Source organism: Phragmites australis, chromosome 15 (genome assembly GCF_958298935.1).
Source record: "Phragmites australis chromosome 15, lpPhrAust1.1, whole genome shotgun sequence".
Lineage (NCBI taxonomy): Eukaryota > Viridiplantae > Streptophyta > Magnoliopsida > Poales > Poaceae > Phragmites > Phragmites australis.
The window spans coordinates 11358277-11381595 of NC_084935.1; the positions used below are offsets into that span (position 1 = coordinate 11358277).

Genomic DNA, 23319 nt, shown 5'->3' on the forward strand with positions numbered 1-23319 from the left:
TATGCATTTGTACTGAATTTGCAACCCTTATGGATGTTCTACCGATCATGTGAAAACATAGCTCCGCTTTTTGTAAATATCTCACATGGTTCATTGTTCGATTCGCAACATCATTGCTAGTTTGATGTGCTTAGCAAGGCAGCCAACGTGCCTCTCTCTTTTCTTATTGGAAACAATAACACATTTCATGATAAAGAAGGGATAAGATAAGATAATATCACCCTTGATCCAAATCCAAACAACAATGCTTGCTCGTCCTCATTTGGTGGCACCAACTGACACGACCAAATCCCTAACTACTCACAAATTGCAAAGCCAACGCAAATGATTGAGGGGGGTCACGTGGAACACACCCACACTAGCACGCCACGACGAGCTTGGCCTGTCAACTTGGCATCGGGGTGGGGCAATACAAGGCATGCTAGTTTTGGCCAGGGAGAATCCGACAGGACAGACGGGGCTAGGTTGACAGTGACACACAATGGCCGACGTAGATCTGATGGGTAGAGAGCTCTCTCTTCTTCCTCCTCCACCTCCCATTTTTCTTTTTATTCTCCTTCCTCCTCCTCCTCCTCCTCCACCACCTCCTCTAATCTTCAATGGAGTTCTAGCCGGTAGGAGAAAGCCCCCTGTAGATCCTTGATCGAGATATCCAGACGCAGGCCCTGGCAAAATGTTTGGAATTAAGGGGCTCTATAGATTCGGAGAGTTCTTGGACTGTCAAACTGTGGAGGAGAAAGTTTGGTGCTTGATTTCAGACGTTTGTGCATAGATTTTGAATTAGGCTAGATCTGTTTCAAATTTTGAAGTTGGCCAAACTAGGTGAGGGAAAACTAGTTTGACCTACTTCCAAATTTGCGCTTGAAGCACCTCCCTTCAATGAATCAAGTTTTGTGGCTTATTTTTGTGGGGGTAAATCGTAGGTAAATGATCATGAATGATCTAACAGAACCAAACTAGCTCTGAATAGAAAATGCAAACACTCAGGGAGTTGACGAGTTTTAGCTGGCCGCACATCCTACCTTACTTTGATCAAGTTTCAAATTCATGGACCTTATAGGCAAGGACCAAAGTTAAATACTCTGATTTAGTCACGAGCGACATTTTAGACGTCAACAACGTATTAGGAAGTGTGCCTTGAGCCACTAAACATTTGTTGTTATATATTTATGATGCTTAGTAACGTTAAAATATTATGAGAGTACTTTATAGACAACTTCACTTTTGCATATCTAATTTGAGTATTCATAGACATGGCGATAGCCAAAGTCTAAAAATGTTGAACACATAATTCAAAATTTTCTTATTATATATGGAGTGGGTAGTCGACTTTCTTCTAGAGACTTCGTGGTTTACTTTCCTTCCGCTGCAACCTTTAACTAAACTCAAACATATGTTGATTGACGTCGATATTTATATATAAGTTAGCTATACCCCTGTCTTGATGCATGGAGATGCTCATTTGATTAAATAGGCCTATGAACATGAACATAGTGGATGCCTTAACAAGATTAATTGTGCAACCATTATCTATGTAAAATTTGTTGTGGAACATTTTTCTCTTTAGTCTCAGGTTAGTTGCATCAATGTATTCTTGTATTTAAAAGTCAAAATTTTAACTTGGAACAACTTTCAACTAACAGAAAGTCCAAAAGTGAAGGGGAAACCAAACAGATTCAATGCAAAGGCCACACCATCAATTTTTCATCCCCTTGACTTCCTTTTGTCACCTATGCGAAGGTTGCTAGCTTGAGGAAGGTGGTTGTTCCATTTCTCTTGAAACCAAAATCGAATGGTTCAAATTTACATCTTTTTTAAACCAAACTTTTTTCATGAGACCAGTGGTTCGAATGTATAGAAATTCATTCATAGGGGCAGCAGTCCAATACGTTTACAGCATGGAACGTCGAATACCTCTCCACTACGGTGCACCGCACCGCTGCCCCACGTCACCAATTCGGGACTCCGGGGACGTTGCAACGCAACCTGGCTACCACCCGCGAGTCCGCAACACCAACAGCGCCCGAGTCCAGCAACCGAATCGTCCAAGCCTCCCTCCAACCACGAACCCGAACGCCAAAAGCCGCACGGGAACACCAAGGACGCGCGGAAGCCGAAGCGAAACTCCCAGGAGCAGCCAGCAGGAGGCGAATCCTCCGAACCCTAACCTTACCCCCACCCCACTCCTCGCCGGCGATGGCGATGGACGCGGAGCGGCGGCAGGCGGAGCTGATCGGGCAGTTCTCAGCGCAGGCGGCCGCGCTGTCGTCCGCGCCGCAGCTAGCCGCCCTGGTGCTCGAGGCCACCTCCCACCCGGCCCTCTTCGCCTTCTCCGAGCTCCTCGCCCTCCCGGCCCTCACTAAGGTACGCGCCACCCCCGGCCTCTCTCTCTCTCTCTCTGCTGTCATCCGCGCGCCGCGGGGCTAGGGCTAGGGTTTTTCCTTTTTTCCCCCATCGATTGTTTGGTGTCTGGCATCGATCTGATGCGGTGTGTGGCCGGTTGTTTCGTTTGTTTGTTGGTGCAGCTGGCCGGCACACAGTACGCGTCGTCCCTGGACCTGCTCCGGCTCTTTGCCTACGGCACCCTGAAGGACTACAAGAGTAAGATTACGGCCTGCGCCTTTGCAATTCGTACATTGCGTTGTCCTATGGGTTGGTTGCTGGGCGTCTCTGTGCATGTTCGGTTTGTTTGCCGCGGTGCATTGTTTGATCTGTTCCGTGTTTGGGTGGTACACTGTGAAGTATGAACTCAGAAATTTGTTTGGAAACTCTAGATGGAGGGATATTTGCCATTGGGTGTATGATGTGCTCTGATGCTGAGTTGGATTAGTATTATGCACGATTTCGGAGGGGCCCATCGTACTGGTTACTCAAATTTAAATTGTATTTTCTGGTAAACCAGATAAGAATACATCACAACACATTGCCACACTAGAAAACAGAGCTTGAACTGTTGATAGATTGATTCGCATTTTTACCAGCCACCCAATATCATGATTCATGAATGTGCATTTAGCTGTTCATAGTCTAAATTATTGAGGAATGAGGACATGGACTTTTTTTTTTGTCCTTATGGGCTTATATCCTACCTTACTACATTTGTGTGATTGCTAGAACGTTTTTCTTATCTGATCTACCATCGCTGACAGCATGTGTAACAATCTGTAGTTCATGTTACTGTTTATTTTGGTGTTTCCTCCAACTTGTTTTTTTGGTACTAATGTCTAATGGATACTTGTGCAAGACATGCTCATCTTTGGTTCAATAATGTATCTTTTGTGTAACTGTAGGTAATTCTGGCTCCCTTCCTGCATTGTTGCCTGATCAAGTCCGGAAGCTGAAGCAACTCAGTGTGCTAACTCTGGCTGAGTCAACCAAGGTGCAAATTCTGACTAAACCTACCTTATATTTGGAGCAGCAATCATCTATAGCATCAATTCTGGGGACACAAAGTGGTTCTCATGACCATCAGCTTGCAACCATGTAAACGGTAGTTACAGTTCTGCACTGCTATTTCAGTGGGGCATATTGCTTGTCTTCTTAAATCCCATCCTCGTTCTTCTAATGGCAAATAGTTCTGTAGGACGAGGATTTCGGAACCAAGTCTGAAGGGGATAAGTGAAGTTTTGTATTTGACCAGTAGATAACCAATGACTGAAGAAATCTCTTACCTTCTATATGTGTCCCAAATCTAGTCTTATGAGATGCATGAACCTAACTTTTGTCCTACTTATTTATTATGCTTAACTGCACATTAGAAGGAACATGTTTGTGGCGTTATCTTTTATCTTCTGCTCCATGCTAAATTTTTCTGTAGAAATCCTAATACACTTCCTTTTTTCTTCCTGCAATGCTTTTTTCAGGTACTACCTTATGATCAGCTCATGCAAGAGTTGGATGTTTCCAACGTAAGAGAACTCGAAGATTTCCTCATCAATGAGTGCATGTACTCAGTGAGTCCTTGCACCCTCTTTCAAATTAGGCTCCTAAAATCTCTGTAGATTCCCATTTAAATCTTCGCAGTGAGAAGCCCATAATTTGACCATTTGAAAATTTATCATTTACTACTCATCCGATCTTCAGTCCATTTGTGGGGATCTCAGGTGGAATTTTTCTTCTTTGTGGTGGTGATGCTTCATCTTTAAGACCACCTGCTAGTTTCTTCCTTAGTATTTCTGGCATCAAATTGGTAATATATTGCATTTCTAATTAGGGTATTGTTAGAGGAAAATTGGATCAGCTGCGAAGGTGCTTTGAGGTAAGATACCTGCGGCCTGTATCTGCAGCATCTTATATGAATAATATCTTCTATCAGTCTAGTGAATGCTTTGTTTTTATTTTCTTTCCATGTATGTCAGGTACAATTTGCGTCTGGAAGGGATCTTACGCCTGATCAACTGAACAACATGATAGATACCTTGTCTGACTGGTGTGTATATTTATTTAAGAAATGTTTTCTGCAATTTGTCTCATGTTTGTTTCAGGAAATGCGAATGCTTATTTTCGTAATTGCTGATTTATTTTCATTCCTCATGTATAACCTTCTGAAGTCAAATTGCAGTTTGTTTGTTGGAATCACAACTAGATTATTCTTCTCTTGATTCTTTGCTCAGCAAAGAGAGTTTGCTCTACTCTTCTCTCAAGCTACTGTTGTGGTGGACATCTATTAGTTTTAAAGAGATTACTTCTTGCAGTAGGACGATATGCTGAAATTTGTATGCACAATGTTATTTCTAGAAGTCACTGTCTGTTTGAGTAACAAACTAAAAGTCAAGATATTATGGGTGTGTTTGGTTCCCCGGACGAGGTTTCGTGGAGCTACATCGTATAAGCAGGCTGAGGGGAAGCAAGCTAAACAGAGTCATATTTGTTGAAAAGAAGAGTGCTTGTTTGGTTGTATCTGTCTGGATAGGCTGAGTTGAGTTTCTGTTTGATTGACTAAATCTGAGGTCGCATGAGTAGATGCAAGAGTTGAGATTGTCTACTCGTATGAAGATAATTTTGTGACATTGACAAGTGGATCCGTCTGCATGAGTGGATGCAGAGCTTGCATCCACTAAGCTAAGCTGCAGAGTGAAGCTCAATTCAAGCTTCACTCCTGAGCCTGGATGAGGTCGTATATTTGCATCCGCTGGGTCAGACTGGAACAGTGGATGTTGGTAACCAAACATGCTTTGTTTTGAGATTATACGCATCCACCAGGGTAGGCTGGGGGAGATTCGGGCAACCAAACACACCTTAAGTATTCTGTTATGCGATTCATACATTTGTCTCCTAACTGGATAGAGGTAAATTGTTTCTCTTGTTTGTACGTAGCTTATGGTCTTATTCATATGCAAGTTCTTTAGGGTGTGTTTGGTTTCTCGGATGAGGTTTTGTAGAGCTGCATCGTATAAGCAAGCTGAGCGGAGTCATATTTGTTAAAAAGAAGAGTATTTGATTGGTTGTATCTGTTTGGATAGGTTGAGTTGAGTTTCTGTTTGGTCGACTGAATCTGAGGCTTGCATCGGGCCAGGCTGCGGAGTGAAGCTCGAATCTAGCTTCACTCCCGGGCCAGGATGAGATCGAATATTTGCATTCACCGGGCCAGGCTGCAACAGTGGATGCAGGTAACCAAACGGGCTTCTTCTTAGGATTTTACGCATCCGTTGGGCCAGGATGGGAGAGATACGAGGAATCAAACACACCCTTAGTTAAATTAGTAACAGATGATATAACCTCTGTTTTCTCATTGAGACAATAAGATAGAGATATATACATCCTTCAATGTTGATGCTTTTGTATTGAGACATCAATGATAATCAACCGATACATTCATGGATGCTAAATTGTTCGTTCATTCCGTGTGCACATTATGAGGTAACACTCCAAGGTAATGAAAGTTTCTTGTTACAAATGCTCATGAATACACATGTTGCACAGGTTGGGAACATCAGATAGCTTGTTGCATCAAATTCAAGAGAAAATCAAGTGGGCTGACACAATGAGTGAGGTGAACAAGAAGCACCAGAAAGAATTTGAAGACAGAGTGGAAGAAGCCAAAAAATCAATCAAGGTGAGCTGGATTATATCGAAGTATCTATTATTCACTGTTTCTTGTTAAATAAATTGAATAAAAAGGAATGGATTTGCATCTTCTAGTCATGAAATCATTCTGAGTTATCCTCATTTTACTACTTTTACCTGACTGCCCTCAGTTCAGATTTTTGTTATTATTTCTTGAGTGTTCATATAGTGGCAACTACTCTATTAAATAGTGAAATTGCCAAACCATGTTTCTTACTTGATGGCAGAAGTTGAACAATTTAAGCAGGCAGACATCGACTTACGGGGGCATGACGACTTTCTCTCTGAATCTGGAGGAATAATGGATTTTGAAGAGGACCGCATCCGGCCAAAAAGGTAATAGATTATAGGCCACTTCGTATTGGATAACCAGTGGAACTTCCCTGCAGATGTCTACTTCTACATCTTCAGTTGCCAAAACAGTAATTTGATATGATATGGTATTGCAGGAGGCGACAACCAATGGCGTAGTTTCAATTAAGTCTATCCATCTCTCCCTGCATGCAAAGTGTTGATGCCTTAATTGAGACATTTTGACGTCAGAGTTGATGAAACGTTATACATCAGTTATGGTGCCTCCTTTGAAGCGAGTCTCTGATTATTGCCCCCTGGTGAAACTGCTCGTTTTTTTGGTAGAGATGTACAAGGAGATTGCTCGTAACGCTGCATTTATTTAGTGGTAAATTGCTGATGGCTGAATTAGCGCTAAGACTGGCACATTATTTCTTTAGGTGACTTGGGTTATCGTGCAGTTTCGTTTGATTCTGTTATGCTTTGTGAATGTGGTGATGAGGTGCTTGCATTCATCGAGTGGCCATGGCTCATGCCACAGCAGATGCGTGTTGAATGTCTCGCCTTTCAGGTTGTTCCAACTAAATATTTTTAGTATTTCCGGGTGGTGTGACGGCGCTTATCACCGTTTGTACATTTGCTTGCGGTGAAAACCGTTCAGACTGCCCGCTGCGATCACAAACACGGTAAATTTAGGCGATGTATTTTTTTATTAGTTTTGGGCAATTGAGGTGAGCTATATATATCTTTATAAAACGACGTTTTCCCCTTCTTTTCTTTCACTAGTTTCTCATCTTGTTCTCCATTACGTAATCCCAAAGTGCTTAATTTGCATAAATGGAAAACAATATTTATCAAAATGTGCATAAGTTCCCAACTCAATCACATCCGTGCATGTTGTGGTTGCTGTCAAAAGAATTCACACAAAACTGAAAGTTCAGTTACACAGCGCTGAAACAGCAGGAAAGAAATTTACAAGTTGAGTTTACTGAACATTGACCGAACTAAGGCATCTCTAGGTGAAGTGCATGATCGATTCGTGGCTTGCCGACTCCCAACGAAGAGGTTAGCATAGCTGCTCAGCTACAGATCGCCATCATTTACTATGCAAGACAAAACAACTTTGGATAAATGACAATTGTATGAGAGGCGAAGCACACTTTTTTTAGAAGACGTCGCGAATAAGAACAAATGACTGTTGTTTTGAAATGAATTTCAGGTATCTGCATTCTCTTTAAAACATTTATAATTTCTTCCTCGCAAGAAAAAGAAGGCAGATCTTAATTCTTCTTCAAACTTGGATATTCACTCGTTAAACAAGGAAATCAAGATCAGGTCATACAGATATACAGCAACACAAGACATGCATCAGAAAAGCAACAGCGGAGGATAAAGAAAGGAAATGCAACTTTGGAAGCAGAGGCAGTTACAGATCCACTCAGGTGGACATTCACGTGCTGAGTATTGTGCTGATAGTACAAATGTCCAACTTGTGCTCTAATTATAGGCTATCAGTGATAACATGATTCAACTTGCACTAGTCATAGTCATGGATGCACTCTTGCTGCCCAAGAGTGTCTACAAAGAGAGGAATACACACCCTTTATCCGAATTCAAGGAAATACCATCTTGCAACCTTGCTGTACAGAGAGTGCAAAAAAGCTCTAAACCATCAGATAATTTGTTATTCAGAAGAATATAGTGAGAATCTGTATGAAAATAATAATTATGGCTCAAACCGTATAGTTCACTACATGAGCTGTTATTCAGAAGAATATAGTGAGAATCTGTATGAACAATAATAATTATGGCTCAAACCATATACAGTTCACTGCATGAGCTGAGACACTCATTTGGGATAGAAATTTTTTCATATGTAACTGCAAGTCCAACAACATCACTCAGGCACATTTTGCCTAGGAAATAGTCCTGTCTAGCCTAGTAAATAAGTCCTGTCTTGCCTAGGAAATAAGCAAGTCCTGTCTGAAATGTACTATCTTAAGTTAGGCACACTGATGTTAAATGTGGTATGCTGTGTGGCAGAGAACAATAACAATTGACTTCTCACAAGATTACATATCTGAACAAAACAAAGATGAGTTAAGACATAGTTCCAGAGCTGTGATCTCACTTTGCGTTATTTGTTCCCCATGTGATCAGCGATCATTTTCTCCTTGGTATTGATGCGTAACTGGACACTTCCAACCTGGTTCATTTGGCTTTCATAGTACTTTTTCCTCTTCAAGCACTGCATTGCTGCTTGCTTGTTTCCTGATTTTGTAAACTCCTTGGCCCGTTCCATCTCTTGAGAAATCTTCTTTTGCAAGACTGCCTCTTTTGCCACGAAGACATCACGAGCCTGCAGAGCCACAGTATGCTGTAAGTAATCAATTCAGTATCGAGAAATAGAATACATCAATCAGATCAGCAGTGGTTGTGCATACAGTCTCACTCCTTTAATTTAATTCAGAAATGCTGGGTTTATGATTAGCTCGCAAGGACAGCAACATGAAAGAAATGAAAAGGGACCATGATAGAGAAGGCATTTTATTTGCCGACTTCTCAAAAAAACGAGAACTCAGTGTACTTGTTTCAGTTCTGTAACCACAAGTGCAGGACTATGCAATGTGGGAGGCAAACATTAAAGGGTGGGGAAACAACAGTTCAGAAGAACCCTTGTCCGAACAATAATAACGAATCCTCACAGCCGCATGATGGATCCCTGAATGGCAAACAACAGAATGGTTTTACCCTCTCCCCTCACATCTAATACTTGAATACACATGTGAACTTACATTTCTGCTATAACTATTAGTACTTCTGCATTATAAAAAACTCGACTAGGGGGAAGAGATGTCCATCCTAGCATTTATATAAAGAATGTGATAATCGAACCCTTGTTGGCAGGGTGACAACCAACCCACCAGCCAATATATCTCAGGGATATTCTCTGTATTTATGCATTATGCCATTCTGCAACTTGGCATGCCCTAAAGTCCAAATGTTGCAAGCTATAACTAAAACTGGATCGAATAGATTCTCGTTTGGTGACCGGTGATTCCATTTCTTAAAAGAGGTCCAAATGGTTATGTATGCGCCTCAATCCTGGTTTTACCCTCGGCTAACGATTCGGTCCATCGTCGTCTCTACCTCAATCCTGGTAATCCGGAGTTGAATATATAGAGCATCGCAACTGTTTACTTAAATGGACAAAAGGGAACAGCAGCAAAACACACACATTGATCCACCAGTGATTTGTTTCACAAATAAAAGGATCAGCAAGAAAGGTAAAATTCTCCGCTCGTCTTGTCCGTTCCCTGTTGCTCACTGAGGTTAAACGAAACAGGAAATCGAAGGGGGGCATACCCAGAATGAGACATCACACGAATTGCTGGTTTTCGTCAAGAGATCGCCTCTCTTCCTTCACCCCTAGACTCCCAAATTGGCATTCAAAGAAAAGCAAATATATCCTGCGAGGGTGAGAGGAGAGAGAGAGAGAGGGACCTGCTTGAGCTGGTCGGAGGCGGAGCACTCGTCGCGGCAGCCGTGGAGGAGCCAGGAGAACATGGCTGCGGCGGTGGGCCCACCCTGCCAGCGGCGGCGGCAGTGGCTACTAGTGGGGAGAGAGAGAGGGCGCGGAGCAACGGCAACGGCCGGGGAGCAGAGAGAAAAGGGTAAAAATGGAAAGACAGGATGCCATTGGGACGAGAGGAGAAGTCGGCCTTTCACTTTTTTTTTCTTTTCTAAAGGTTAAGGGTAGGATGGTAAGAAGGGTTTGAGTAATGCTCATTTATATTTATATTTGTCAATTTTTATTTGTATATAGATATACTTATGAATGTTGATGGGCGAAGAGCGGTTCTAAACCCCATTGTCCGCGGGTATCTATTACCTACGGGTATACCGCTTGCCACAATAGATATACCAAACACTGTCATAAGTTATATGCATCATTTATTCATTCTACGCGAGAATAGTGTAATGGTTGCAACAAGATATATAGATAATTTCAGCGAGATATAAATAAATGATTTCAGTACGATTTTAGCTCAAATAATTTCAGCAAGACGTATTATTTCAGTACGATTTCAGCCAGACGTATACTGAACTTCAATATGATCATCTACTTAAGCACATCATAATTTCCACTCAAATGAATATTTGAACAGACAAACACTTCAAAAGCTCAAATGAACATGTGAATACTGAACAAGGACATCATCAGAGAAGTATACATGTATATGAGTTTCATGGGTATGGGTCCATACCTGTACCTGTCTACCCGCCGGTTAGTATTTTCTACCCACGAACATACCTGTGGGTACCAAATGCTACCTATACCTACCCTATTCAAGTATTTACCTACGGGTAAACAGGTAATCGGGATAAATTTCTGTCCCTAGTTAAGGATATGTTTAGTTCTTTTGCTCACCTTTGCCTAGCCTTAGCAAGGCTAGAGGACAAGTAATCATGTTTGGTTCTTTGCTCTGTTTGAATTTGGATAAGGTGAGCAAAGATTTGTTTGTTTTTGAGAGAGAATCAAATTGACTTTTTTTTAAACTAAGGTTTGTCTTACCTAACCTTACCGATCAAATTTAGTGGGCAAGGGTGGATAAAAAAAACCCAAACATACCCTAAAACACACAAACGGGATAAGCTTTAATTATAAACAAGAAATTTTACATAGTTTGACCCACTGAGGTCCATTACAGAAAATGTTCATTAGGGGATAAAATTGTTGTTGTCTAATATTAGAGCAAGACAACAGTTTCTTCTCAGATAAGCTATGAGCTTCTCTCGTTATTACATCAGCTACAACATTGACATATCTGGAAATGTGTTCGAAAGATCCTTCTATCAACCTATTGAGCTCCGTCATTTCCATGATTACAGGTTTTATTCTCCAATCCGGTAAATTATGCTTCTGCTTCTTCATGCACCCTATGAGAGAAGAATTACCTACAAAATAGAAACCATAGACATAGCAACCAGAAGGCTTAAAGCCTCTGCATGAAGAGGAGAGTCCTTTTGGGAAGTTTTAGCATAAATTTGCAAGGACCAAGCAGATGGTCAGTGTTACAAAATATGACAATGCCAGGACTGTGGCTCTTCCAGGAACAAATGAAGCATCGACCCTGCAAAAGCAATGTGGAAGAGGGGAAGGATTGTTTTGAGAGAGCGTAGAAGACGGTTTGCAGTATGAAATCATGCCAGTGATTTTCTCCACATCAAAGGCCTCATATTGAGCTTTTTGAGCTGCCTGTGCCTGAAAAATCATAGATTGTATAGGCCAATCTTTTTTCTGAAATGTGAAGTCATTTATGGCCTTCCAAATATGCCACAGAATGTAGAAGATGAGATCAATGTTATCTCTTGAATTCAGATGTGTAATAAGAAAATACAGAATTTGAGCACAAGAGCCATTTAGGTTATCAATTTTTAAAGCCAGAGGAGAACTAAACCAAATAGCTCTTACATAAGTACAGTGAAAGAAAATGTGTTCATCGTTCTCAACCAAAATACATCTAGAGCAGATGCTACTGATTCTCCTGTGAATGCGTTGGGCATTAGCAATGTTTTTAGTCATAAGCCTCCAAATGAACATTTGCGCTCTAGGGAGAATTTTCCTATTCTTCCAGATCAAGCTAATGACATTCTTTGTTTGACCACTCTGATTTAAGTTGCTGATGACATTGTCTATATTATTCTGATGAATGAGCTTATAAGCACTTTGTGCAGTCCACATACCTGATTTATTATGCCTCCAGATCAGAACATCTTCTCCTTACCTACGAGATTGGGATCTGCATAATGATATTGGCAATGTTTTGCTAAAAAAGAGAGACCAAACGAGTAGTATTCCACCTTTTAGGATTAGTTAGCCATAGCACAGAGGCCGTGTTGGGTATAGCATCATGTTCAATATGATTGTATGTTTCTTTCCAACAGGGGCACCAATGTTGATTCCAAATGGAAAGTTTACCATAAAAAGCTGCCAAATGACAATGTTTGACATGTGCTTTCTACCTTAAGAATTGAGTCCCAAGTCCAAGACTTTGGGCCATTGGTACCAACTCTCCAATAAGTTGTGTTTGGAAAATACTTACCTTTTAGAACTTGCGCCCAAAAGAGAGTTTGGCTCCTTGATTCAAAGTAGAAAGATCTCTTATGTCCAATCCCCCTGCTCCTTTAGGAATGCAAAAATTGCGCCAAGCAGCGAGAAGAAGGGGTTTTTACTATTGTCTGAGTTATTCCCTTCCACCAAAAAAGTCCAATAATGGCAGTTAGCTCTTGGGTGAAAAAGACCAGTGGCTTGAAAAGATATTGGTTGACCTCTTGGAAGGCCTTCTCTATTTCCTTAGTCCACTGGAATCCATCATGCTTCTGGAGAAACTTGAAGAACGGGAGTCCTTTTTCACCAAAGCGTGCAATGAAATGGCTTAGAGCCACCATGCAACCGGTCTCAGTGTGCAAATGGGTATAATAAAATTCCTCAGTGATTTTGATTTGTTACATATGCACATATGCATATATAATAATTGTATTTTTCAAAGCCTAATCTTTGCTTCCATATACAGTGTTTTTGTCCAATTTGATTTAAACTGTTCCCACCGTCAATTTGTATTAATCAACTTGATTGATACAAGTCATTGTAAAGATAAAGACTATAACTGATACCAGGATGCAGGACTTGTGGCAATCAAATATATTTTCAGGTTAAGATCTTTCTCAGCTAGGCATATTTTTTCGAATAGGGCCTTTACCCCATTTCCATTACCAAAACGGAAATAACCATTTCTCAGCTAGGCTTATAAATAAAAGATACAAAATGCGCGGGGATTGGCTGCACAAAGAGGAAAGGGAAGCTAATTTGTCTTCGACGCTTTGGTTTGCAGCAACATGCTGATCAGGAACAAGATGTCGATTAAGTAGAAATTATATTTTACTGGAAGTGGAGAATAGGAATGAGGTGGCGATTTTGTTCTTCTCCCACATTTTTTGATGAAATGTGAAGATGATGTAATTAACACCACCTTCTATTCAGTTTGAGTTATAATTGGGAGACTTTTTTTTTCATTGGATCAAATTACAAATTTTTTCCAGCACATGATTAATCCTATGGCATCCTATGCGTTATGTTATGCTGATTCATCATTTTCTTAAAAACAAGAATCATTCCTAATTCATTTAGTTGGCCCCATAACTGTGATATCAGTTTTCTCTTAGCATGCTTTTAGCCTTTCAAAAGAAAAGTTATACATAGTTCATAGTTATTAGTTCTAAGTAGATGCTGGCAGAGATGATTTAGCTATGTTGCACAGTGACTGCCATGAAACACAGGGATGAACAAGTGAAACAAATTGTAATGCACATACGTGACCATGTTCCAAATTTCATCCTTCATCCACCATCCTTTATAATTATTGATAATGATGCATCCAAAATACATATGAATAATAACTATATTTTCAATGTAAAATGCTCTCATTTGCCCCTTTGCTAAATGCGCTTTCATAGTATAAGTTGTGTAAATTACGATAAATACGTTTAACACCTTGAGCACCATATTTTATCATTTTATCATATTTGAATATTTTTTACTTATTTGTATAAAAAAAATGTCCTTGACCTCCCATGGATGAACCACGATGAAAACACCCAAGTCAAAGCCGGTCTAGAGGAGTTACGGGTGTCCAATTCACATTATTCACTACCTGAAGCTTATATTGATTATTTGGACACATAAACAACTTCAAATGCAAAAGTCACAATAACAAAGTTGTGTATATCGTTGAGAGTTACAATTTTTATATAAAGATTGTCTCCATCTAGGGTACTATGAATTTTCTACGATTATCCGAAGATGAGCTGTGCTAAGGAGAAAATAGTAAGTTTGGAGGGACGCGATGACCGTAACACCGACTGTACCGCCCCTCAGGAGGCCACAAGAAGACCCGATTGAAGCCTTAACTTATCCATTTCAACTCTAATTCAATTGAGACTTGTTTTGGGAGGTTTCTTGGTATTTAAGGAAGATATTTTAAAGGAGTAAAGCACCCATCAACCATTAGATTGGATTGGAATCACATCGGATGGATTGGAAAGCTACCTACATATCTATATAAGACTCTAGCCGCTGGAAGGAGAACTCCCCCACACAGAGGTGGTGCCCCTTGGGTGCCTCCCTCTCTATCTCCATGCCACCGCCATGCCTCTACGCCATCTCCACATCGCCATCGCCGCCTCCGGTTGCCTTCTCCGCCTTGTATCCACCTCGGCATCGATCTCCACACCATCTCCATCACAAGTGAGTCTTCCATTGTAACTTAGGGAGTCTTGGACAACACCTTTGTTTGTATCTTTAATCAATCCATTGTGTCTTGTGTTTTTTCATCTTTATTTATGTTTGTATGGTTGTCCAAATGTTGCATAAGTAGTTGAGTCATTGTTTGGCCAAGGCAATCATGATATGAATTAGGGTTATTTAATATTTATTGATATAGATTGTTCCTCTTAGTGCCGGGTTATGGTTGCAAACGTATATTCAAGGTAATGGTAAGGGGATGACCAAGTAGGTGTGATGGGATGATAGGCGAACGTGTGACTGCCCTAGCCTTGACTTCTCAGATCAACGATGTGGGAGAATCATAATGTACCACCCACTTAAGGCTGCAGTCTAGAATTAATTTTCCTTAAATTTGTTTGTGCGACCGTGGTACAACAGTGAACGAAGGACTATAAGGAGAGGACAACCCAAAAAAGGCCCTCTCAATTTAGACTTCACTCTCATATTAGCAATAGTATAAACACTTAGTTCGCCCTATGAAATGTCTAGATTACTCGAAAGACGAGGAACTTTTGTTTGCATAAAGTATTTCTCTTAATTACACCGTGTCTTTAGTTAAGTTTGTATTCTCGTATTTATTTATTTTTCTGCGTTCATTTAATTTTATAATTATTTATTTTACAACTATCAATCTCTATCAGTATTTTGCATTGCATCCCTATGCTATAATTCAAAACACGATTCACCACATAGAAAGCTCCCTGTGCATTCGATATAAACCTAGGAATACTCATGGGAAAGAGTGCTACAAAGATCATGTGCACTTGTGGGTCACCAATAAACCCTATATTAACGGAGAAATTTATTTGGAGATTTAAAAGAGTAATGGTTTGCCACAAAGTTGATACTCCCTCCGTTCATAAATACATATAATTTCGGATAAGACACGATCTTCAATACATTACTTTGACCGCTATTTTTATTAGAATATATGTATAAAATCTATTGAATTTATGATATTATGAAAGCACTTTCCAAGATAAATCTACACATATCATTTTAAGGTTTTCAAACTAAATATTTTGAAAACTATTGTTAGTCAAAGTTTTAAAAGTTTGACCGAACCTTTTCCAAAATGACATGTACTATTTATGACCGGAGGGAGTATGCTATTTACCTTTTGTCACATCATAAATGTGTATTAAACCAATTTAATATTATAGATAGAAGTTTGATTTTTCTACGCCACAATCAGCATGCCGCACTCTACATAAGTTCATCGTTAAGTTCATGCATGTAGTATCACGACTATTTGATAGTATTCATGAAAGAGAATTCTTTTCTATTAATATAGTTTTCAATCCTATTCGACAATATTCATGAAAGAGAACTCTTTTTCTATTAATATATCCCATTTTTCAATCACATTTGATGAGAAGGATGAGGTGAAGACCTCTCAATGCATTTCTTATATTGTCCTTACTAGCTACATTTGATGACTCTCAATTTATTTTCCACCAAAAGTATGCGTAAAGTTAACATGGCTTGCCTCTTTGTTCTGTAGCCACCATATCAATTATATCTTTGCCTATAAAATGTTCATGATGTTTTGGCAAAATGGATCGTAGTAACAATTTTGTTTCAGGTTGCAAACAGATTTTTGCTTGGCGTGAAGTATTCTCAAGCCCTGATGTCAAAAGGCTTCAATCAGGTAGTTATGTCACTACCGGAGACAGCTTCTTTGCCGAGTGCCTGATATACACTCGGCAAAGGCTTTGCCGAGTGCTACACTCGGCAAAGGGCGCTCGGTAAACAGTTTGTCGGCAAAGACCTCTTTGCCGAGTGCACTTTATCGGGCACTCGGCAAAGGCTTTGCCGAGTGCTAATCTGACACTCGGCAAAGGTCTCCGCTTTGCCGAGCGCCACTGAATCAAACACTCGGCAAAGGTGGCATCTGTGCCGAGTGCCACCGGGAGGACACTCGGCAAACAGGCCATCTTTGCCGAGTGCCTGGACCGTGGCTCTCGGCAAATCTGTGATGTTTGCCGACTGCAATGGCCTTTGCACTCGGCAAAGCATGTTGTCACTTTGCCGAGTGTTATGGTCATTGCACTCGGCAAAGTGACTGAAAACAGCCTTTTTTATTTGTTTTTTACATCCCATCCAAACAAACAGAAGATATATATATATAACAAACATCACCAACATCACATATATATCATCAACAGCACATATATATCACCAACACCACATATATATCACAAACGTCACATGTCTCACAATATATCACAAATAAGTTCACAAGTAATCCAAGTGCTCCATCATCTACAACCATAATTGCAAATAGAAGTACCATTAACAACCACAAGTATCATCACCAAGATGGTCAATGAAACTGATTTGGTGAAGGATTCGCTGAAGCATGAGGATCGTTCGATGCCGCCGATTGATTCTGCACAAAGGAGAAGAGATTGCATGTGTGAGACAAGATAAATATATACCATACATGAATAAAACTTTCATACTCCACTAGGTTTGACCGTAAGCATGAACATACAAACTAAAACATTTATACTCACAGGAGTAGAATAGTGAGGAGGTGGAGGTGGAACGAATAGCGAAGGTGGCGGAGCTACACCCGTAGCGGCGCCAATACTTTGCATGTACTGAAGAATCTCCACCATCCTCCGCTGCTCGGCCTCCCGCTCGGCCTCCACCCTCTCCATCGTCGCCTGCATTTGCTCCCGTATCCTCCTCTCTTGTTCCAGCTGGGCCTACAATATATTCACCCTAATGTTACAATAATGCAAAGGAAAGGTATGAAAAAACCAATGAACGACGAATAAACCAGGAATAACCTCGAGTGCCTCCACCCGGTGGTGTGAAGTGTCCTTCCGAGGTCGTATGGCCGGGCTCGTGCTCGTGCTGCTTGCTCGAATCTGGGAGAGACTGGGAGTAGCGGCCGAGTCGATTGCGCCGTCGCCAATCCAGTATCGCCCATGCTTCTTGCCTCCTCCCACCCTCATGACGACTTCTCCATCAAGGTCCTCGGTGCTCGGATCGTACTCTGGCCCATGGACCTCCCTTGCCATCGATGTGTACTCACTAAGGCGGTTGTGGACGGTCGCATTGCTGTACGCCTCGGGCCCGTCCTCCGGGTTGTAGTCGACGTCGGACGTCGCCTTGCCCTTGTGGGCCATAACAAATGCCTTGAAGATGGAGCAAGGCTGGCCACCATGTGACGCCGACTGCGAGAAAAACAGCAAGATGATTAGAAATCATGCAGAATTGAGCGTTAGAATAAATAAATGAATTCGCGTTAGAATAAATAAATGAATTTGCAATGAACTCCAGTTGCACCAGATTATGTGTAAATAATTGTAGCATCGTATCTTGACAATGGGACAAGGACATGAAAAGCAAGACAATGTATGGAAACTTAGATGATGATCTCGGCATGATAAAATAAAACTACATGGAGCTGTCAAAGAGCATAATTTCAGTCAGCTGAAATATATAGAGATGAGCTCAACATGGTGTGTAGTCTTATGCCTATTATGTTTTTCATGACAACATTCTATTCATGTAATTGTTATACTTGGGGAGAGACGTATACATGCTTGTGATTTTCCATGTTGGGTGACTTGTTTTGAGGATAATTTCGATCTGTAAGCTTGAGTGGGGTACCTATAACTATCAAATTTGATCATTCATTTCCGCATAAAGAAAAACATTTTGTTGGAAATTGTAGATCGACTTTTATTGCCATCCATGGCTTCTCTATTGAAGATTACAAGAATATTTAGCTTATCATTTTAGTTCACTGAAATTATTCTTGCTTAATTAATTGATACTCTGTAGCTTGATAGCGCTTGGAGGTGCGTCAACCCATCGAATACTCCCGAGTCATGTGCAAGCTATACTATAGTCGTGGGAGTTGTAGTTTTAATGTAGTAAATTAACAAAGGAATCAAGAACGATGAATATAGCTCACAACACCAGAATGAAAACTCTATAATAAGGGCACAAATACGTCATTCATCTTAGGAAATGGAGAATTAAGCTGTTACCGGTGATGCAACACTGTAACACTGTAGCATCTTAGGAAATGGAGAATTAAGCTGTTACCGGTGATGCAACATCGGACGCGTGTTCACGGGTTAGAGAATTAGGGCTGTCGGCGGCGGGAAGAGATGAGTTAATTCGACGGCGGTTTGGTCTGGCCGAGGGACACGGAGGCGCGCCATGGGTGGCGGTCTGGTCTAGAGCAAGAGGGCCATCCTGTGCGATTGCTGGCGACGCGATTGCAGGGCAGGGATGAGTATACCTCACCACCCACTCCTTTTGCGTATAAACACCTACTTTGTCCAATAAGAATCACTGCGGATCTAGATGATGAAACTATATACTACAGTCGGTTTGCATTCAGCAAGAGACTGCACTGCTGTTCAGCTCCGTACTCAGATATCATAGGCTAGGCAGATGTAGATGATTAAACAAGAGACAACAGTCGGTTTGCATTCAGCGCTTTGTATGTGGAATATGGTACCTAGCGACTTACTCTACGGAATCACAGACACAGCAAATCACCTCGTGTATCTGGCCATAATACCAGCCGAAGTTCAAACTGCAAGCACCACAGACTAATTAGTTTAAATCAGCCGATTAAGAGCATACATGAAAGCAATATAAAATAGCCATTACATCCATTTTCATGAAATGGTCCGTAGGTTTAAGTACCATACAAGCTGCTCGTTACAACTAGAAAGGGCTAGCATAAATAACCAAGCACAGGAGAACGTGTCTCCCAACTTCATTACAGCTCAATTTATTGTCCCAAAAGCAAAGATTGCAAGACCACAGTAGATGTCTATAGATTCTTAAAACAGCTCCAGCAAGTAGACGCATCACCCAGTCTTAATTATCTTCATGCTGCTTCTTACTCCCCCAACAGTCCAGCCACTATCTTGATGCAGCTAATTCAGCAGCAACTTTAAGTTCCACTTGTTACTGCATCAAATGAAATAGCATAAATGCTTGATGGAGGAAGGCAGGCAACCATTTTTTTTAATATACAAGCAACTAATCTGACTCAGGCGGAATGAAGCATTCCCCTCCAAAGACTTGCAATTCCACGTTTTTCATATTTATGTTAATGTTAATATTTTCACATTTGCCAAAATTCAACTAGATACAGAGGGAACATAAAATCTATATGACCTGGGCCTCGTGGATGTGAGGTTGGACTATCTTCCCCATCTACCAACACACGTTGACTACAATACTGATAGGCTATGCCACATTTCATATATAGAAAAGGGTCAAACCTATATATGATTATTTCATGTAACAAATCTACATACTACTACTGCTATGGAACACCAAAATCATGAAGAGACATCTAGCCCTATTAAAAGACGGAATTAATCATGGTCGTCATGGTGCTGCGGCAAGTCGGGGCGACCCTATGGGAACCGGACGCCTAGGCACCTACCTAGGCGACAGTAAGACCATGCCTTTCATAAACAGCCAATATACCACCACATAAATATCAGAAAATAAAAGGAAAAGAGAGGTCATTAGGCCACTACACAGCTCAACCCAATACCTCTTAGAAGCCCAACAGCCCAATTAGCCCACTTTCCCCAACTGTGCCCTAATAAAACTAATGCTACCAAGCACCCACCACTCCAGCTCAATACAGCAGCCTCTTTCCTTCCACTTCTTCCTCGCGCACCAAACAGCAATCACACGTTGACTTCCCAACTAGCACAAGCTTGCTAACTAAGAAAAAAAATAAAGTGTTTGATCACTAGCATAGCTAATCAATATCTCATTTCTTGAAAAGGTACACTGAAAGCGGTGTAACCATCCACAAGGGGACCGGATCACAGTGTAAAACCAGTGCAATTGTAATGGATAACGACAAGTAAAAAAACAGTCTATCAATATAAACTGAAATTGAAATTCATTCACAAGACGTATGCATGGAAGAGGGTTGATTGAAGTTAACAGAATGAGGCGTTTGCTGCTATAAGAAGCCTAACAATTACCTGGAGTGGTCGCCGGATTCATATACTTGGAGATAGTACTAGGGCGATAGGTGACACCTACATAACGTCGGCTTTCAGTGCCAAACTCAACAACACCTAGCAGTGTGCTGTTCCTCATGTCAAGAGCGAGAACCCATGCCTTGGGGTGGAAGAGCTTTGGCCTGGCCGCCTGGCCATCAGGTAAACGACATCTTCTTCACCATTCAGGCTGGGGGTGGGTTCAGACACTACGAGATTATGCAAAGCAAGCTCCACTATGGCCTCCTCGCCGTCCCGTGACGGTTTACGGTGCAGCAATCCAGAGCTCAGTAACTCTGAACGCACCGCTTTGCTCATTTTGATGTTAGAAGCAAGGACTGTGAAGTCCTCGTGCCAGTCCTCGAAATAACCAGCCATCTTAGTGTTGCTCCATGTGGTGATGGTCCAGTTGTCGACTATGAAGGCGGGCAGATCGGTTTCAATATCAGTAAAGGGAAGACGTTCGCCGGTAATTTGCAAGTCGGTCAGCTTGAGGCAGGCCTTGCCACGCTTGATGACGGAAGCGATGCCGCAACGAGGGTGTGGACGGCCTAACTCGGCTCCCATCCCATGGTTGCAGGTGATGGTGTGCATCGGCAGCGGCAGCGGCATGTGCCTGAGCGTGGGCCTGTCTTGATCCTCACGGAGCAGGTCGTAGATCAGGATGCCGCTCCAGAGATCGACCCAACCCATGGTGCCAGCCTCACCTCCGAGCGTGATCACGGTGGAGGTGATGTGGTGATTGAGCCGGCGGGCGTTGATGGGGATTTTCACCGGGAAGGCCCTCCGTGGGATCTCCAGCGATACCATCTTGGAGGTCCAGCTCCCGGCCTCGGAGTCGAACCGGTGGAGCTTGTACACGTTTTGGGTGGACCTGGGAACCAGCGCAGCGACGGTGTAGAGATCCCCGCCGCGGGGAAGAAGGCCGACCTCGACGTCCTGGAAGAAGTTGGGATCCGGATTTGGAATCAGCGTAAGCGACGGGCGTTTGGCCATGGCCCCGGCCCGGTAGATGATGTAGTCGCAGTCATCGAAGGTGATGCAGCTTGGTGGAGGACCGACGGCGACCGGGACGCGGAGCAAAAGAAGATCATCGGCCGTACGTGAAGAGGATTTTGGAGTGGTGGGGGAAGTCGGCGCCGGGGCAGTACACGAAGAGGTTGGAGGGAAGCGGCGGCCGCGCGGGCCAGATGGACGCCTCGATCGTCAGGTTGTTCCTCCCCAAGCCGACGGCGGTGGTGGCGTTGGGGCGGCTGCCAATGTAGGCATCGGTGTTGAGAAGGATCCAGGCTGGGAGGGAGGAGCCATGCGGTCGCCGTCCCCGTCGCCGACGCCGATGGCCGGAGGCGGCGGTATTGGTGGACATGGGAAAGCCGTTTCCTTGATTTCAGGACGAGTTGTCGATATCGATCCGGTGGCGGAGAAGAGGATTATGGAGGCATGGAGTCAGGCGGGAGGGGAAGTACTGTGAACCAACTAGGGCTAGGGTTATGAATCGCTAGAATTGATGGACGAAACAGTAGGATGAAATCTGCCCCGCGATGGGTTGGTCGCTGCCTGCCTGCTAGTGGCCTATGCGTTGCGGCCTGCGAGGTTCATAGGCAGGCGCGGCCCAACAAAATACAATTCTCTCCTTAAAAAACAAAAACAAAATACATTCTATCCGATTTAGCATGGTAGCAAAACCGACGTCCTAGCCGCCACGCAGGGAGAAGCGAATTTTTTTTTAATAATGGAATAAAATTATTCTAAACATATGCATCATACGATACACATTTGTTCCTTATTACAAAGTTACAAGTTGTCACACCACAAAGCTTAAATATGATATCATGGTTGACAATAATTTAAACATGAAATCTATTACTAAACAACCACCCATGTTTGACAAAGATTTCCAACTAAATTATCTTTAGTTAGGTCACACCATTATATAGGTGCAACATGAAAACTTTAATCTTTAGGGGTGCTTCAACTTCCATAAGTAATGGTTATTTTGTAAAACACCATTGTTAACTAAAAGTTCAATGCATAGAACTTACAGTGAACTTGTGGAGACCTGACCAAACTACATTCGGTTCAATTGAAGGGTTAATTGTCCACTTAAATTGAGAGCTAGCATACGCTCACTAGAAGGCACATCATATGTTAAACCTTAACTGATGTGACAACTCAATGCACCATCCAATTGAAACGAAGGCAATTCCGGTAGTCCCAATATATCCCAGGAGAGTCATTATCTAACACATATCTCTACCAATATGTATATCACAATTATACAAATGCTCAAATATGAAATTTACTGCTAGAATTGTTCAAGTGATTACAAGTTGGTAAATAAATAAAAGAGCTCCATATATTACTATTGGTTCTATGAGCTCTCAACCTAAAAAAGGACACTACATGATTAACAAGTCACAAGGTATTTTTTTAGCATGGTTACACATAAATCGTAGCGGAATAACGGATAAAGAAACCAAAGACCGGTAGCACTATTTACCCACAAGGCAACTGATCGAGGTTAATAGTAGTCTAGCAACTACTCATCACCACATCGCTCTCGATGGAGTACAAGTAGCTGGCTTCTAAACTTTACCTACAAAA

General features: G+C 41.9%; 2 protein-coding genes and 1 pseudogene across 5 annotated transcripts; 1 reads left to right on the forward strand and 2 right to left on the reverse strand.

The window, feature by feature from the left end:
• The first annotated feature begins 2006 nt into the window (after positions 1-2006).
• Positions 2007-6796, forward strand: LOC133892814 (COP9 signalosome complex subunit 7-like). Of its 4 annotated transcripts, none has more exons than XM_062333771.1 (9): positions 2007-2364; positions 2526-2601; positions 3291-3379; positions 3864-3953; positions 4214-4258; positions 4359-4429; positions 5923-6055; positions 6297-6402; positions 6516-6796. In XM_062333771.1, the coding sequence occupies exons 1-8, from the start codon at positions 2197-2199 to the stop codon at positions 6366-6368; spliced, it is 744 nt and encodes a 247-aa protein (XP_062189755.1). In that variant the 5' UTR covers positions 2007-2196; the 3' UTR covers positions 6369-6402; positions 6516-6796. The 4 variants fall into 4 exon arrangements, with proteins under 4 accessions (XP_062189755.1, XP_062189752.1, XP_062189754.1 ...); XM_062333768.1 differs by having other exon boundaries at positions 6311-6402; XM_062333770.1 differs by having other exon boundaries at positions 2008-2364; positions 6294-6402.
• Positions 6797-7225: 429 nt separating this feature from the next.
• On the reverse strand, positions 7226-10087 carry LOC133893131 (vacuolar protein sorting-associated protein 32 homolog 1-like). Its single transcript, XM_062334097.1, has 2 exons — positions 9862-10087; positions 7226-8716 (listed from the first exon to the last, which is right to left on the reverse strand). The coding sequence occupies exons 1-2, from the start codon at positions 9922-9924 to the stop codon at positions 8495-8497; spliced, it is 285 nt and encodes a 94-aa protein (XP_062190081.1). The 5' UTR covers positions 9925-10087; the 3' UTR covers positions 7226-8494.
• A 10599-nt stretch (positions 10088-20686) lies between these two features.
• Positions 20687-22166, reverse strand: LOC133892127 (uncharacterized; annotated as a pseudogene).
• Positions 22167-23319: the final 1153 nt, after the last annotated feature.